The 18,977-nt window shown below is 47.9% G+C and overlaps 1 protein-coding gene across 1 annotated transcript in view; it reads right to left on the bottom strand.

Moving 5' to 3' along the window:
- Positions 1-18,977, bottom strand: part of stac3 (SH3 and cysteine rich domain 3) — a 59,499-nt gene that overhangs the window by 38,934 nt on the left and 1,588 nt on the right. Inside the window, exon 2 of the mRNA XM_080217910.1 lies at positions 11,898-11,964. Coding sequence (XP_080074036.1) covers positions 11,898-11,963 — 66 coding nt within the window. The 5' untranslated portion in view covers position 11,964. The remainder of the gene's footprint in view (positions 1-11,897; positions 11,965-18,977) is intronic.

Genomic DNA, 18,977 nt, shown 5'->3' with positions numbered 1-18,977 from the left:
ATGTCCAATAACAATCCTGGAACTCCCTCCCTAACAGCACTGTGGGTGTACCTACACCACATGGACTGCAGCTCACTCCCCATTTCTCAGGTGTAATTCAGGGTGGGGGTTTATGTTGCCCTCGCCACTGACGCCCCACATACCATCAGTGAATTCAAAAAAGAATGACCCTGATACAACACACTTCCAAACACGGATCCTGCACCGACACACTTCCAAACACAGATCCTGCACTGACACACTTCCAAACACAGATCCTGCACCAACACACTTCCAAACACAGATCCTGCACTGACACACTTCCAAACACAGATCCTGCACTGACACACTTCCAAACACGGATCCTGCACCGACACACTTCCAAACACAGATCCTGCACTGACACACTTCCAAACACAGATCCTGCACCAACACACTTCCAAACACAGATCCTGCACCAACACACTTCCAAACACGGATCCTGCACCAACACACTTCCAAACACAGATCCTGCACTGACACACTTCCAAACACAGATCCTGCACTGACACACTTCCAAACACAGATCCTGCACCGACACACTTCCAAACACAGATCCTGCACCAACACACTTCCAAACACAGATCCTGCACCAACACACTTCCAAACACAGATCCTGCACTGACACACTTCCAAACACAGATCCTGCACCAACACACTTCCAAACACAGATCCTGCACCAACACACTTCCAAACACGGATCCTGCACCGACACACTTCCAAACACGGATCCTGCACCGACACACTTCCAAACACAGATCCTGCACCAACACACTTCCAAACACAGATCCTGCACCGACACACTTCCAAACACGGATCCTGCACCGACACACTTCCAAACACAGATCCTGCACCAACACACTTCCAAACACGGATCCTGCACCAACACACTTCCAAACACAGATCCTGCACCAACACACTTCCAAACACGGATCCTGCACTGACACACTTCCAAACACGGATCCTGCACTGACACACTTCCAAACACGGATCCTGCACCGACACACTTCCAAACACGGATCCTGCACTGACACACTTCCAAACACGGATCCTGCACTGACACACTTCCAAACACAGATCCTGCACTGACACACTTCCAAACACAGATCCTGCACTGACACACTTCCAAACACAGATCCTGCACCAACACACTTCCAAACACGGATCCTGCACCAACACACTTCCAAACACAGATCCTGCACCAACACACTTCCAAACACGGATCCTGCACCGACACACTTCCAAACACGGATCCTGCACTGACACACTTCCAAACACGGATCCTGCACCGACACACTTCCAAACACAGATCCTGCACCAACACACTTCCAAACACAGATCCTGCACCAACACACTTCCAAACACAGATCCTGCACTGACACACTTCCAAACACGGATCCTGCACCGACACACTTCCAAACACAGATCCTGCACCAACACACTTCCAAACACAGATCCTGCACTGACACACTTCCAAACACGGATCCTGCACCGACACACTTCCAAACACAGATCCTGCACTGACACACTTCCAAACACGGATCCTGCACCGACACACTTCCAAACACGGATCCTGCACCGACACACTTCCAAACACAGATCCTGCACTGACACACTTCCAAACACGGATCCTGCACCGACACACTTCCAAACACAGATCCTGCACTGACACACTTCCAAACACAGATCCTGCACCAACACACTTCCAAACACAGATCCTGCACCAACACACTTCCAAACACAGATCCTGCACCGACACACTTCCAAACACAGATCCTGCACTGACACACTTCCAAACACAGATCCTGCACCAACACACTTCCAAACACAGATCCTGCACTGACACACTTCCAAACACGGATCCTGCACCAACACACTTCCAAACACGGATCCTGCACTGACACACTTCCAAACACGGATCCTGCACTGACACACTTCCAAACACGGATCCTGCACCAACACACTTCCAAACACGGATCCTGCACTGACACACTTCCAAACACGGATCCTGCACTGACACACTTCCAAACACGGATCCTGCACCAACACACTTCCAAACACGGATCCTGCACTGACACACTTCCAAACACAGATCCTGCACTGACACACTTCCAAACACAGAACCCCGCAGTGACACACTTCCAAACGCGGGACCCTGCACCAACACGCTTCCCAACGTGGAACCCTGCACCAACACGCTTGCAAACGTGGTACCCTGCACTGACACACTCCCAAATGCAGGACCCTGCACCAAAGCACTTCCAAATGCGGTACCCTGCACTGATGCACTCCCAAACGCAGGACCCTGCACCAAAGCACTTCCAAATGCGGTACCCTGCACTGACACACTCCCAAACGCAGGACCCTGCACCAAAGCACTTCCAAATGCGGTACCCTGCACTGATGCACTCCCAAACGCAGGACCCTGCACCAAAGCACTTCCAAGCACGGGACCCTGCACCGACACACTTCCATGGTTTACTGGGTCAGCTGACCCATGCATTTTGTTCCCATTGGTCACATCACATCCAAAGTTGTCACCCGTTATATTCTGGCAAGTTGGGGCAGCACCCCCCCCCCCCCCCCCCCCCACCCCCCCCACTCCCTGTCCACTCCCTCAGTGAGTTCAAAGCAACGCTAAATAATGTGCGCTGTGTCTGTCACACTGCAGGAACATCAAAGTATTAACAGCAGAAAGGAATGTTTCAGGGGACTAAAACATCAGAGAGGATGAGGGGGGCGTGGATACTGGTGGAGTTTTATTGAAAAGAGCATTCAACATACCATTCATAGAGTACATAAGGGAGAAGGAAAGGAGAGAGTGCAGAATGTAGTGTTACAGTCACAGATAGGGTAGAGAGAAAGATCAGCTTAATATTTGATTTATTATTGTGACATGTATTGGGATACAGTGAAAAGTATTGTTTCTTGCACACTATACAGACAAAGCATACTGTTCATAGAGAAGGAAACAAGAGAATACAGAATGTGGTGTTACAGTAACAGCTAGGGTGTAGAGAAAGATCAACTTAATGTGAGGTAGGTCCATTCAAAAGTCTGACAGCAGCAGGGAAGAAGCTGTTCTTGAGTTGGTTGGTATGTGACCTCAGACTTTGTATCTTTTTCCCGACGGAAGGAGGTGGAAGAGAGAATGTCCGGGATGCGTGGGGTCCTTAATTATGCTGGCTGCTTTTCCCGAGGCAGTGGGAAGTGTAGACAGAGTCAATGGATGGGAGGCTGGTTTGCGTGATGGATTGGGCTACACTCACGACCTTTTGTAGTTTCTTGCGGTCTTAGGCAGAGCAGGAGCCCATACCAAGCTGTGATACAACCAGAAAGAATGCTTTCATTATGGCCGGGATTCTCCGATCTCGTTTGCCCTGCTATCGCTGTCACTGCTAACAGGGAATTTGGCGCTCAGCCATATCTTCATTCACAGAAGCGGGACTGGAGAATCCCAGCATGCATGTCCAATCACGTAGTGTCTAATTTGTCTTCCTCATTTATTCTCATGAAATAGGCAGCGGGCCCAGGCCAGAGTGTCCATTTCATGTGTCATTGACACCACCTAAAGGGAGTGTGCCTCTTCCTAGCTGAGACTGAGGATTTTGGGCAATGGGCAGTATGGCTGTTAGAGATCTGAAGCTTCCGGGTGCTGCACTGGAGGCTTGGTGAAGAATGAGGAGCATCTTCTGTCCACCAGGTGGCAGGCGGATATCTGGACAAGCAGCTTGGCATGAGTGCCAGCGGTGGTGGACCCATAGCAGCAATGCCAAAGAAAATCGAATGGCCTCACAAGGTCAGCTAAGATAAACGACCGAAATATTAGTGACCAGATCAGAATCTCTAGGGTATATTATGAAGTTAGACTAGACCCCAACTCTGTTTGATGTTGGTATTAGTGCGAGGATAACACATTTTACTCCAGGTTTGATCCTATTGACCCACTAGGAGGCTGTTATCAAAACAATCTTTATTTTACGATACAGTTTAACAAATGATTTAACTTTCACCAGTTGAAATACTTGAACATGACAAGATACAATTCTTAGCTGCTAACCTATCTCGGTTAGTTCCAACTTGAGCAATATTCCTCTTATAGACATAAACTCCTCTTAAAATCAGTTTGGAAACATGGGTTTGCGTGTTTTTACTTGTTAACAGTCCTAGAGCCTTTGAACACTTCTGGAGAGAGTGAGTGAGAGAGGGAGACAGAGAGACAGAGAGAAAGCGAGAGAGTGGGAGACATAGAGACACCTGTTTGCAGACTGTCTCAAACAGCAGCCTCCAGAGAGAGAGAGAGACATCTTGCTTCTTTCAGAACCAAGCAGAAAACTGTAGGCTTTTCTCTGTGAGCTTAACTCCACCCATTATCCCGTGACCCCGTCTCTGTCAATCAACCTCATTACAATCCAACTCTGAAACCCCAAAGGGAAAACCCAAAATTTAACAAAGACGCATTAGCTCAGAATAAAACAAACACATCCCTCGCTAAAATCAAGCATTAGCCTGCATCCTCCGCATGGGAGCTGCCCGGTGCAGACAAATTGGCACCATGTGAAACAGAGCTGAACTTTAAACATACCCCTCACAAGAAACATCACAAAAATACATTTCTTAAAGGCACAGTGTCATCACAAGATGTACAGAAATCTGATGAGAAGGCACTCAGATCAGAGAGGACTGAATCAAAGGCTGGCCAGCATACCTGTCCCACAATCCCATTCTGAGACAGCAAGGAGAGCTCAGCATTGTGGATAAGGAGAGAGCGGTCTTTCCATGATTCCTGAGACTTTGAATTGTAGAATAGAATCATAGAATCCCTACAGTGCAGAAGGAGGCCATTCGGCCCATTGAGTCTACACCAACAACAATCCCACCTAGGCCCTATCCACGTAATATGTGAGAAATAAAAGAATGGCCAGGGTGGGGTTAGGGCCAGTCAAGGATAGTAGTGGGAACTTGTGCATGGAGTCAGAAGAGATAGGTGAGGCATTGAATGAATACTTTTCTTCAGTGTTCACCAAAGAGAGGGGCCATGTTTTTGAGAATGAGAGTGCAATACAGGCTGATAGGATGGAGAAGTTAGATGTTGAGGGAAGATGTGTTAGCAATTCTGAAAAACCTGAGGGTCGATAAGTTCCCTGGGCCAGATGGGATACATCCTAGGATACTTTGGGAGGCAAGAGATGAGATTGCGGAGCCTTTAGCTTTGATCTTTGGGTCCTCACTGTCCATGGGGATTGTGCCAGAGGACTGGAGAGTGGCGAATGTTGTTCCTCTCTTCAAGAAAGGAAATAGGAATGACCCTGGTAATTACAGGCCAGTTAGTCTTACTTCGGTGGTCGGTAAGTTAATGGAAAGGGTCCTGAGGGATAGGATTTATGACTATTTGGAAAGATGCAGCTTAACTCGGGATAGTCAGCACGGTTTCGTGAGGGGTAAGTCTTGCCTCACAAATTTGATTGAATTTTTTGAGGAGGTAACTAAGTGTGTAGACGAAGGTAGAGCAGTTGATGTCGTGTACATGGATTTTAGTAAGGCGTTTGATGAGGTTCCCCATGGTAGGCTCATGAAGAAAAGGAGGTGTGGGATAGAAGGAAATTTGGCTGATTGGATAAGCAACTGGCTGTCTCAGAGAAGACAGAGGGTGGTGGTGGAGGGAAAATTTTCAGACTGGAGGCCAGTTACCAGCGGTGTACCACAGGGATCAGTGCTGGGTCCTCTGCTATTTGTGACTTTTATCAATGACTTGGAAGAGGGGGCTGAAGGGTGAGTTAGTAAATTTGCTGATGACACCAAGATTGGTGGAGTAGTGGATGAGGTGGAGGGCTCTTGTAGGCTGCAAAGAGACATTGATAGGATGCAGAGCTGGGCAGAAAAGTGGCAGATGGAGTTTAACCCTGGTAAGTGCGAGGTGATTCATTTTGGTAGGACAAACATGAATGTGGATTACAGGGTCAACGGCAGGGTTCTGAGGAATGTGGAGGAACAGAGAGATCTTAGGGTTCATATTCACAGATCTCTGAAGGTTGCCACTCAAGTGGATAGAGCCGTGACGAAAGCTTACAGTGTGTTAGCGTTTATTAACTGGGGGTTTGAGTTGTGGGGTTATGCTGCAACTATACAGGACCTTGGTGAGACCACATTTGGAATATTGTGTGCAGTTCTGGTCACCTCGCCATAAGAAGGATGTGGAAGCATTGGAGAGAGTTTGGAGGGTAGATCTTATGAGGAAAGGTTGAGGGAGCTGGGGCTTTTCTCTTTAGAGCGGAGGAGGATGAGAGGCGACTTAATAGAAGTTTATAAGATGATGAGGGGGATTGATAGAGTGGACGTGCAGAAACTATTTCCTCAGGTGGATGTAGCTGTTACTAGGGGGCATAACTATAAGGTTCATGGTGGGAGATATGGGAGGGATGTCCGAGGTAGATTCTTTACTCAGATCGTGGTTGGGGTGTGAAATGCACTGCCGGCTGTGATAGTGGAGTCGGACACTTTAGGAACTTTCAAGTGGTTATTGGATAGGCACATGGAGCACACCAGAATGATAGGGAGTGGGATAGCTTGATTTTGGGTTCGGACACAGCTCAGCAGAACAGCAAAGGGCCTGTACGGTGCTGTACTGTTCTATGTTCACAGTCCATATCCTCCAGGCAACATCCTGGTAAATCTTTTCTGCACTTTTTCCAACGCATCAACATCCTTCCCATTGTGTGGCGACCAGAATTGTACACAACACTCCAAATGCGACCTAACCAAAGTCTTACACAACTGTACAGGATTTTCCAATTCCAATACTCAACGCCCTGACTGATGAAGGCCATCATGCCTTCCGCCTTCTTGACCACCTTGTCCACCTGAGTTGCTGCTTTCAGGGAATTGTGGATCTGCACTCCGAGATCCCTCTGTGTGCTCATAGCTTTAAGGTCTCTGCCAGTACACTTCCCCTCTGCAGTAGACCTTCCCTCACTCCTGTCTGGGTTAAATTCCGTCACAGGAACATCTTGGAATAGACCTCTCGGACACAGATATTCTTGCTGGCAGTGGACTGCTCCCTTAGTGGGCGACAAGTCAAGCAACTGCGGGGGTCGGGGTGGGGGGGGGGGGGTCGGGGAGGGGGGGGGTGGGGGCACATCCCTGAATCAGTGATTACGTCCCTGAGGGAGATACTTTCAACACAAGGAATGCCAGACCTTGTCATCTCAGGTAACGGGGCCTCACATTCTGGGCGGCCTCGCAGATCCCCTGTGCCCTTTGCCACCTGCACGGAGAATGCTGCACACTTTCTCCTACTTACTGTGCCCTCACCCATCACCCGGGTGTGCCTTGGCGCACCTGGTTGCTGTCCGGTGATGCAGGCCCCCAGTGGAGGTCCCTCTATAGAGGCATTGTCCTCAACTACAGCAGGGACCTGGCGTGCAGTGTACAGTACCATACAATTATAACTCGCACCTAGAAACGTGCCTCGTGGAATGGCGAAGCTACTCTAAGTTCATTGTCTTTGGCTGCACTCCCTTTTTGCAGGATTTAAGAAACCTTTCATTGATGTTTAGTTTGCCCTTCAGTCCCACACTCCTGATCTTTGGACACCCAGTGCGGAGTGGGGCCAGGGAGGAAGGAGGCCATCCTTGTGAACCTTCTCCTGGGCCTGGGCCAGGCTCCCTGTCACCAGGTCCAGGCAGCGGGTGACTGAGGGGGGTCGTCCAACCCGACTGTCAACAAAGAACAGGAAACAGGCCCTTCGGCCCTCCAAGCCTGTGCCACTCATTGGTCCAACTAGACCATTCTTCTGTATCCCTCCATTCCCAGTCTGTTCATGTGACTATCCAGATAAGTCTTAAACGATCCCAGCGTATCCGCCTCTACCACCCTGCTTGGCAGTGCATTCCAGGCTCCCACCACCCTCTGTGTAAAATACGTCCCTCTGATATCTGAGGTAAACCTTGCCCCCCTCATCTTGAACCTGTGACCCCTCATGTTTGTCACCTCCGACCTGGGAAAAAGCTTCCCACTGTTCACCCTATCGATACCCTTCATAATTTTATACACCTCTATTAGGTCTCCCCTCTACACAGCTACATTCACAAACGGGTGTCCCTGGGGAGGGAGCATGCGCTGTCCATGGGAGTTATTGAGGCCTTCCGTGCTCGCTGGGCACCACAGGGCCTGGGGTGTACGATTGAGCTCTTCAACCACATTCCAGATGAATGTTTGAAGTTTCCATCCTGAGTTGCCTTTTTGCTTTGCCAAAATAATCGACAGCAGACCCAAGTTTCCCAATGAATACTTTAGACTCTGTAGCATCACTATGTGGGTGGCACAGTGGGTTAGCACTGCTGCTTCATAGCTCCAGGGGACCTGGGTTCAATTCCCGGCTTGGGTCTGTGTGGAGTTTGTACATTCTCCCCGTGTCTGTGTGGGTTTCCTCCCACAGTCCAAAGACATGCGGGTTAGGTTGATTGGCCATGGAGAGAGAGAGATGGGGGTTGGGGGTAGAGGCGATGGAGAGGATGGGGTGAGAGAGGACGACGAGAGAGAGGGGGAGAAATTGCCCCTTAGTATATCGGGATGCATAGGTTAGAGGGATTAGTGGGTAAATATGTTGGGATATTGGGGTAGGGCCTGGGTGGGATGGTGGTCGGTGCAGACTCGATGGGCCGAATGGCCTCTTTCTGTACTGTAGGTTTTCTATGAACCTGGTGGGACTCAAATTCAATCAATGTGAGGTTATTCACTTTGGAAGCAAAAACAAGAAGGCAGATTATTACCTGAATGGCTGTAAATTGGGAGAGGGGAGTGTGCAGAGGGATCTGGGTGTTCTTGTGCATCAGTCGCTGAAGGTAAGCATGCAGGTGCAGCAGGCAATAAAGAAGGCAAATGGCATGTTGGCCTTCATTGCGAGAGGTTTCACGTACAGGAGCAGGGATGTTGCAATTATATAGGGCCTTGGTGAGGCCACACCCAGAATATTGTGTGCAGTTTTGGTCTCCTTTTCTGAGGAAGGATGTTCTTGCTCTCAAGGGAGTGCAGTGAAGGTTTACCAGGCTGATTCCAGGGATAGCGGGACTGATGTATGAGGAGAGATTGACTAGGTTAGGATTGTTTTCACTGGAGTTCAGATGAATGATGGGGGATCTCATAGAGATTTATAAAATTCTAACAGGACTGGAGAGGATAGATCAGGAAGGATGTTCCTGATGTTGGGGGAGTCCAGAACCAGGGGTCACAGTCCGAGGATTGGGGCTAGACCATTTAGGACGGAGGTGAGGAGACATTTCTTCACCCGGTGAGCCTGTGGGATTCATTCCCACAGGAAGGAGTTGATGCCAAAACATTGAATGTATTCAAGAGGCGGCTGGATATAGCACTTGGGGCAAATGGGATCAAAGGGGAGGAAGCAGGATTAGGCTGTTGAGTTGGACGATCAGCGATGAATGGTGGAGCAAGCTCAAAGGGCTGAATGGCCTCCTCCTGCTCCTTCTCGGGTCCTATGAGTCATGGTATGATGAAACCATTGCTGACAGGGCTGAAATCTCCAAAGCACCCCCCCCTCCACCCTTCCAAAGCAGAGAAGGACCCGTTCTGATAGATTCACAAAACTGTTACAGCAGTTTTAGAACCATAAAAAATTACAGCTCAGAAACAGGCCTTTTGGCCCTTCTTGTCTGTGCCGAACCATTTTTTGCCTTTTCTTTCCCCCCAAGAAAACTTTGCCAAGAGCAGCAAAGAGAAGACAAGAAGGTTGATGACGGATCAGAGTTTCAAATCGAGTGCCTCCATCCGAGTTCCCGGCGAGGATCTACCACTGCCACCGGAAGGGAATGGAGTTTTGGCCAAATGTTTCACTTGCGCTCGCAGCCGGGCGTGTTGGTTACGCCATCGGAGAATCCCACCCAGGGTTTGGTTAACCTTTCATAATACTGAGATCAGAGATTTGGGGGAGGTGTAATATAATGTGTTCAGCTGGGTTGATTCATTCCAATCATTTAATAGGCCAATCATATGCTGTGTACATCATCACAGGAAATGATGCAATATTCTGGCCTTTCGAACAGCTCCATGGAAGATGTCAGTCAGGACGGTAAGACACATTCCAAATAAGGTTACGTTTCATCTACCTCAGCAGACTTATTTTGTCTTCATTTACCAATACCAAGCATACTGCAGGCAAAATTTGCCATGGGCGTGATCCTACCAGCTCGTTGTGCTGGGCGGTCGGTGTGGCAATCGCGCAAGGAACGCAAAAGCAGGTTCGCGCGATCAAGGGCAGCAATCGGGAGGGGGAGGGAAATGATTGAGGGGGGATTGGGGGAGGCTGCGATCAAGGGTGGAGATCGATGGTAGCCAAGATTGGGGGGCACAATCGGGGATCGTGGGGGGTTGTGTTGTCAATCTCCCAGTGCACGGCATACACTGGTACATAGTACACTGGGTGATCAGGGTGCATGAGCAATGGCGCCCTCTAGCAATCTGCAGCTGGCTTTCCGGCATGGATAGACTTCCTCTACTCCTCCCCTACTGGTGAGAATCACACTTTACCTCATTTTATTTTTCTAAGTGTCAGATGATAGCGGCTGAGAGCTTGCCCAAAGAATGGGCGCAATTCTCCCCCGTTCCACTCTCGTCCCTCAAGATCGTCCCACATGTCTTTTCATTTGCTCTATTCCACCCAGCTGCTATCAATACAAAATACAAAATTAGCTTGATGACAGAAGCCAGAGGGTGGTTGTTGAGGGTTGTTTTTCAAACTGGAAGCCTGTGACCAGCGATGTGCCTCAGGGATCAGTGCTGGGTCCACTGTTATTTGTCATTTATATTAATGATTTGGATGAGAATATAGGAGGCATGGTTAGTAAGTTTGCAGATAACACCAAGATTGGTAGCATAGTGGACAGTGAAGAAGGTTATCTCCAATTGCAACGGGATCTTGATCAATTGGGCTGACAAATGGCAGATGGAGTTTAATTTAGATAAATGTGAAGTGATGCATTTTGGTCGATTGAACCAGGGCAGGACTTACTCAGTTAATGGTAGGGCGCTGGGGAGAGTTACAGAACAAAGAGATCTAGGGGTACAGATTCATAGCTCCTTGAAAGTGGAGTCACAGGTGGACAGAGTGGTGAAGAAGACATTCAGCATGCTTGGTTTCATCAGTCAGAACATTGAATACAGGAGTTGGGATGTCTTGTTGAAGTTGTACAAGACATTGATGAGGCCACACTTGGAATACTGTGTACAGTTCTGGTCACCCTATTAGAGAAAGGATATTATTAAACTAGAAAGAGTGCAGAAAAGATTTACTGGGATGCTACCGGGACTTGATGGATTGAGTTATAAGGAGAGGCTGGATAGACTGGGACTTTTTTCTCTGGAGCGTAGGAGGCTGAGGGGTGGCCTTATAGAGGTCTATAAAATAATGAGGGGCACAGATCAGCTAGATAGTCAATATCTTTTCCCAAAGGTAGGAGAGTCTAAAACTAGAGGGCATAGGTTTAAGGTGAGAGGGGAAAGATACAAAAGGGTCCAGAGGGGCAATTTTTTCACACAGAGGGTGGTGAGTGTCTGGAACAAGCTGCCAGAGGTAATAGTAGAGGCGGGTACAATTTTGTCTTTTAAAAAGCATTTAGACAGTTACATGGGTAAGATGGGCATAGAGGGATATGGGCTAAATGTGGGCAACTGGGATTAACTTAGGGGCTAAAAAAAGTGGGTGGCACAGACAAGTTGGGCCGAAGAGCCTGTATCCACGCTGTGAACCTCTCATTCTATGACTCAATCACATGCGGTGCAGACACCAATCAATTGCCAAATAGTTTGATTTCTAACTATCCTTCTCCAAGCTCAGTGACTGAAGGGAACAGCATGGTTAACCTCACCGGAGATCCAGGCGCCTCCTCAGGCTGCTGGGGGCTAGACTCATTCAGAGTCTCTTTGTCTGTCATTCTGGAAAGGAAAAACAAGTTGAGAGACAAGTGGGTTGAAAAGAATTAACATATTCAACTTCCGAGCGAGTCTTTCCTTCAAAAAGGCTATCTAAACATCAGAATCTCGAGGCAGAGTAACAGGAACACAGAGAACTCACACAGGAAGCTTTCAACCAGATTCAGTTTAGTTTGGGTGGGCGCAATGAATAAATAAGGAATGAATCCTAGAATCATATGAATGTATAGAATCATAGCCAGTGTGCCAGGCAAGCTGTGCCAGTGTGCCAGGTGAGCACACAAAGGTAAAATCCACAAAAGAGGTCCCGTAACCAAAAGATGTATCCAAGACAAAATCATTTCTGGGGATGGTAAACTCACATTGGTCATTTTTAAATAATGTTTCTGCCATTTTAGCCCCACTGCGCCAACTGTTAAAAAACTATCAGTGTTGGTGATGGGGAGACAAACACAAGGCAGCTTTTGCAAAAGTTAAACCGGAAACCATGGATGAACAGGGATATCCGCCGCTTGCTGAAATCCAGGTCTGAGGTGTTCAAGTCAGATGACCCTGACCTAGAGAAGAAATCTAAATATGATCTAAGGAGATCCATCAAAGATGCCAAGAGACAGTACCAGACAAAGCTAGAGTCCCAGTCTAGCCACACCAACCCCCGCCGACTACAGCAAGGTCTCCAAGACGTAACAGGTTACAGGATGAAGGCAGGTAAAATCGCCGGCGCGCACACACCCCTCCCTGATGAGCTCAATGTATTCTACGTCCGTTTTGAGCAAGAGGTCAGTGAGAGCATGCCCCCCACCCTGGAAACCCCTGGATGAACCTGTATCCGAGGTCACCATTGCAGATGTCAGAGCAGTTTTCTCAAAGCTCAGCCCACGGAAAGTGACTGACCCGGATGGGATACCCGGATGTGCACTCGGATCCTGCATGGATCAGCTGGCGGGGATATTCACAGATATCTTCAATCTCTCTTTACAACAATCTGAGGTCCCTGTCTGCTTCAAGAAGATGACCATCATCCCAGTACCTAAGAAAACCCAGGCAGCGTGGTCTTAATGACTATCGGCCAGTGGCTCTGACATCGACCATTATGAAGCACGTTGAAAGGTTAGTCATGGCACAAATTAATTCCAGCCTCCCGGACTACCTGGATCCACTACAGTTTGTCTACCGCCGCAACAGGTCCACAGCAGACGCCATCTCCCTGGCCCTGCACCCAACCCTGGAACACCGAGATAACAAGGACACTGATGTCAGACTCCTATTTATTGACTACAGCTCAGCCTTCAACACCATCATTGCCACAAAACTCATCTCCAAACTCCGTGGCCTGGGTCTCGGGTCCTCCCTCTGTGACTGGATCCTGAACTTCCTAACTCACAGACCACAATCAGTAAGGATCGGCAACAACACCTCCTCCACAATCATCCTCAACACCACTGCCCCACAAGGCTGTGTTCTCAGCCCTCTACTATACTCCTTATACACCTATGACTGTGGCCAAATTCCCCTCCAATTCGATTTTCGGGTTTGCTGATGACATCACCGTATTGGGTCGGATCTCAAACAATGACAGAGTTACAGGAATGAGATAGAGAGTCTGGTGAACTGGTGCGGTGACAATAATCTCTCCCTCAATGTCAACAAAACAAAGGATACAGTCATCGACTTCAGGAAACAAAGAGAATAAAAAAAAGTACAGCACAGGAACAGGCCCTTCGGCCCTTCCAAGCCTGTGCTGGTCATGATGCCCTAACTAAACAAAGAAAGACCCTTCTGCCCTTACTCGGTCCGTATCCCTCTATTCCCTCCCTATTCATGTATCCATCCAGATGCCTCTTAAATGTTGTTAATGTGCCTGTTTCCACCCCCTCCTCTGGCAGCACGTTCCAGACATCCACCACTCTCTTTGTGAAAAACCTCCCCCGCACATCTCCCTTAAACTGTCCCCCTCTCACCTTGAACCTGTGCCCCCCCCTCCATGTAACTGACACTTCCACCCTGAGGAAAAAGTCTCTGACTATCCACCCTGTCTCCGTCCCTCATCATTTTGTAGACCAGGTCTCCCCTCAGCCTCTGTCTTTCCAGTGAAAACAATCCGAGTTTATCCAACCTCTCCTCACTGCCAACACCCTCGAGACCAGGGAACATCCTGGTGAACCTTCTCTGCACTCTCTCCAAAGCTTCCACATCCTTCTGGTAGTGTGGTGACCAGAACCGCTCGCAATATTCCAGATGCAGCCTAACCAAGGTTATATATCACTGCAACATGATTTCCCAACTCTTGTACTCAATGTCCCGGCTGATGAAGGCAAGCATGCCATATGCCTTCTTAATCACCTTGGCCACTGGTGTTGCCACTTTGAAGGAACTGTGGATCTGCAAGCCCAGATCCCTCTGTATATTGATGTTCTGAAGAGTTCTGCCGTTTACTGTAATATTCGCACCTAAATTTGATCCTCCAAAATGCATCACTTTGCAATTGTCTGGATTAAACTCCATCTGCCATTTCTGTGCCCAGGTCTCCAATCCATCAATATCCTGTTGTATCCTGTGACAATCCCTGGCACTATCAGCAACTCCAACAATCTTTGTGTTATCTGCAAACTTGCTAATCAGTTTGCCCACATTTTCCTCTAAATTATTTCTATATACTACAAACAGAGATCCCAGCACTGATCCCTGCGGAACCCCACTAGCTACAGATCTCCATTCTGGAAAAACACCCTTCCACTGCTACTCTCCGTCTTCTATAACCAAGCCAGTTCTGGATCAATCGAGCCAGCCCACCCCGAAACCCATGTGAGTTTAGTTTTTGTACCAGTCTGCCATGTGGGACCTTATCAAATGCCTTATTAACGTCATTACAAACTACATCCACAGCCCTTCCCTCATCTATTTTCTTTGTCACCTCTTCAAAAAATTCAACCCAAGTTGGTGAGACATGACCTTCCCCTGTACAAAACCACGCTGCCTTTAACTGGTCCATTTTCTTCCAAATGTACAGATATCCTGTCCCTCAATATCTTCTCCAAAACCTTCCCATCACTGATGTCAGGCTCACTGGCCTCTAATTTGCTGGATTATTTCTGCTTCCATCCTGAAACATATTAGCCATTCTTCAGCCCTCTGGAACCTGTGGTTAGAGGGGATGTGAAGGGACCTGTTAGGGCCCCAGCTATTTCTTCCCTTGCCTCCTGCAGTAACCTGGGGTAGGTCTCTAGCTTAATGCCAGCACTCCCTTCTTTGATATATAGACATTCTTAAGAGCTTTCACTTGCTATCCCTGACCTTTACATCCGTCATGTCTTCCTTCTTGGTGAGTACCAATATAAAGTACTCATTAAGGATCTCTCCCACTTCCTGTGGCTCCACGTGTAACTTCCCTTCATTGTCTTTGAGTGGGCCTACTCTTTCTCTTGCTACCCTCTTCCTCCTAAGCCCTGGGATTCTCCTTGATCCTGTTTGCTCAAGGCATTTCATGGCCCCTTTTAGCTTTCCTAATTCCGCATTTAAGTTCCTTCCTACTTTCTCTATATTCTTCAAGGGTTTTGGTCAGTTTTTAGATGACTAGACCTACTCTATACTTTCTCCTTTTGACTAAGCTTACAATTTGCCTTGTTATCCATGGTTCCTGAAATCTGCCATTTCTATCCTTCATTTTTGCAGGGACATGCATGTCAACTGGCCTCCCACATATCAGACGTGGATTTGCCCTCAAATAGCCACTCCCAATCCACATTCCCCAGTCCCTATCTAATTTGGCCATTGTCCAATTAAGAACCCTCACCCGAGGCCCACTCTTGTCCCTTATTCATGGCTACTCAAAATCTTATGGAATTATTGTCGCTAAAACCCAAAATGCTCCCCCACTGAAACATCGATCACCTGACCTGGCTCATTCCCCAACATCAAGTCTAGTATGGCCCCTTGGATTGTCAACATACACACCAAAAAACCCTCCTGGACACATCTTACAAATGTGTCGATCTGAGCCCGTGGCTGTCCCAGTCAATATGGTGGATGTTAAAGTCACCCATCACAACTAGACTGGTTTTTTCACATCTTTTCAAGTATCTGAAGTGAAGGACATGCCCCTGTCTACATCAACAGGGGTGAAGTGGAAAGAGTCGAGAGCTTCAAGTTTTTAGGTGTCCAGATCACCAACAACCTGTCCTGGTCCCCCCTATAGTGAAGAAAGCCCCACCAACACCTCTACTTTCTTAGAAGACTAAGGAAATTTGGCATGTCAGCTACAACTCTCACCAACTTTTACAGATGCCCCATTGAAAGCATCCTTTCTGGGTGTATCACAGCTTGGTATGGGCTCCTGCTCTGCCCAAGACCACAAGGAACTACAAAGGGTTGTGAATGTAGCCCAATCCATCAAACAAACCAGCCTCCCATCCATTGACTCTGTCTACACTTCCCGCTACCTCGGGAAAAGCAGCCAGTATAATTAAGGACCCCACACACCCCGGACATTCTCTCTTCCACCTTCTTCCGTCGGGAAAAAGATACAAAAGTCTGAGGTCACGTACCCACTGACTCAAGAACAGCTTCTTCCCTGCTGCTGTTATCAGACCTTTGAATGGACCTACCTTATATTAAGCTTTTTTGTTTTCTCTATACCCTAGCTATGACTGTAACACTACATTCTGCACCCTCTCCTTTCCTTCTCCCCTATGTACTCTATGAACTGTATGCTTTGTCTGTATAGTGTGCAAGAAACAATACTTCTCACTTTATTTCAATATATGTGAAAAAATAAATCAAATCATATATTAAGCTGATCTTTCTCTACACCCTAGCTGTGACTGTAACACTAATTCTGCGCCCTCTCCTTTCCTTCTCTATGAACAGTATGCTTTGTCTGTGTAGTGCGCGAGAAACAATACTTTTCACTGTATCCCAATACATGTGACAATAATAAATCAAATCAAATATTAAGCTGATCTTTCTCTACACCCTATCTGTGACTGTAACACTATATTCTGCACCCTCTCCTTTCCTTCTCTATGAACAGTATGCTTTGTATAGTGCGCAAGAAAAATACTTTTCATTGAATCCCAATACACATGACAATAATAAATCAAATCTAATCAGGCTCTGCTGCCTTGTGGGTGCACTTTTCTCCAGCCTAACCCTTGATAGTAATCTGCGATGCTTCACCCTATGGACTGGGAGCTTTTGTTCCATCAGATGTCTGATGTTCATCACCTTCGCTTCGAGAGCATTGTCCAATGTGGTGAGGGAAAACTCCCAAATAGACAAGGAAAGCTTGTGGTCATCTACACGGTCAAAACGTTCCAGTGGTGTATTTATGACCAATATAGTTGTAACAGTCCATTGTGAGATCTATTCAGAGAAGATAAGCTGCTGCCACCAATTGCCTCGGTAAGGGTGCAGAGACGGGCTCTTTCATTGGCAGTGTACAGTTATACATTTCAGCATCACCCTGGAACACAGATATCACACACAGACGCGCTGAGCGGGTTATCTTCACCACAAACAGTGGCAGCACCATCGCTTCCTCAAGAGATTCCACTGGTTCTGTACCTGCTATCATTTCCAGTCTCTGCTAAACATGTAACGATGTGAACAGAAAGAGACCCTGTATTGTCCAAAGTAAACAAGATGGTCACGCGGAGGGTGTCGATATGAGAAAGCAGAGTTAGTAAAACTCTGCCAAAGCAGAAGGTTGGGAATAACCTGTGAAATCTGGGTGTTACTCTGTGTGTGTGTGTGTGTGTGTGTATCTGTGTGTATGCGTGTGTGTGTGTGTGTGTGTGTCTGTGTGCATGTGTGTGTGTGTGAGTGTGTGTGTGTGAGTGTGTGTGTGTGAGTGTATGTGTGCGCGTGTGAGTGTGTGTGTGTGAGAGTGTGTGTGTGAGTATGTGAGAGTGTGTGTGTGTGTGTGTGTGTGAGAGTGTCTGTGCGTGTGAGTGTGTGTGTGTGAGAGTGTGTGTGTGAGAGTATGTGAGAGTGTGTGTGTGTGTGTGAGAGTGTCTGTGCGTGTGAGTGTGTGTGCGCGTGTCTATGTGCGTGAGTGTGAGTGTGTGTGTGTGCGTGTCTGTATGCATGAGTGTGTGTCTGTGTGTCTGTGTGCATGAGTGTGCGTGAGTGTGTGTGTGTGCGTGTGTGGGTGTCTGTGTGCGTCTGTGTGTGCATGCGTATGTGTGTGTGCATGTGTGTGTGTGTGTGTGCATGCATATGTGTGTGTGCATGTGTGTGTGTGTGCATGTGTGTGTGTGTGTGTGTGCATGCATATGTGTGTGTGCATGTGTGTGTGTGTGTGTGTGTGTGTGAGAGTGTGTGTATGTGGGGCGGGGTGTGGTGGGGGAGCAAGATTTTAATGCCACCCCAGGAGAGACACTCAGATCACAAGAACTGTTTGCCTCCCACCCGGTCCCAGTGGGATTAAGGCTCGAGGCAGGGGTTATGTGTGGTGCCCGGGGATTGACAGGGGAAGATAGTTTGTCAATGCCTCAGTTGTGAAGCTCCTTCCCACCCCCCGGTGAATTTACATCCGTGGGAGTTGCTGGGTTGAACACAGGCGAGGTTACAGATAGATTTTGCCGGGCTAATTATGGGTCATGTGTTCCTGACACGCGCAGACACAAACTCCAAATGGTTCGATGGGCAGTTGATGGAATCCACAACAGCCAGGGCCACCATTGACAGAATTACAGAATCCCTACAGTGCAGGAGGCCATTCGGCCCATGGAAATGCACCGACAACAATCCCACCCAGGCCCTATCTCTGTAACCCCACATATTTACCCTGCTAGCCCCCTGACACTAGGGGGCAATTTAGCATGGCCAATCCACCTAACCTACACATCTTTGGACACTAAGGGACAATTTAGCATGGCCAATCCACCCTAACCTACACATCTTTGGACACTAAGGGGCAATTTAGCATGGCCAATCCACCCTAACCTACACATCTTTGGACACTAAGGGACAATTTAGCATGGCCAATCCACCTAACGTACACATCTTTGGACACT

The sequence above is a fragment of the Carcharhinus amblyrhynchos genome, chromosome X (genome assembly GCF_965287045.1).
Source record: "Carcharhinus amblyrhynchos chromosome X, sCarAmb.v2.hapA, whole genome shotgun sequence".
Lineage (NCBI taxonomy): Eukaryota > Metazoa > Chordata > Chondrichthyes > Carcharhiniformes > Carcharhinidae > Carcharhinus > Carcharhinus amblyrhynchos.
Note: the sequence above shows the minus strand (reverse complement) of the source record. Positions and strands in the feature narration are given on the sequence as shown.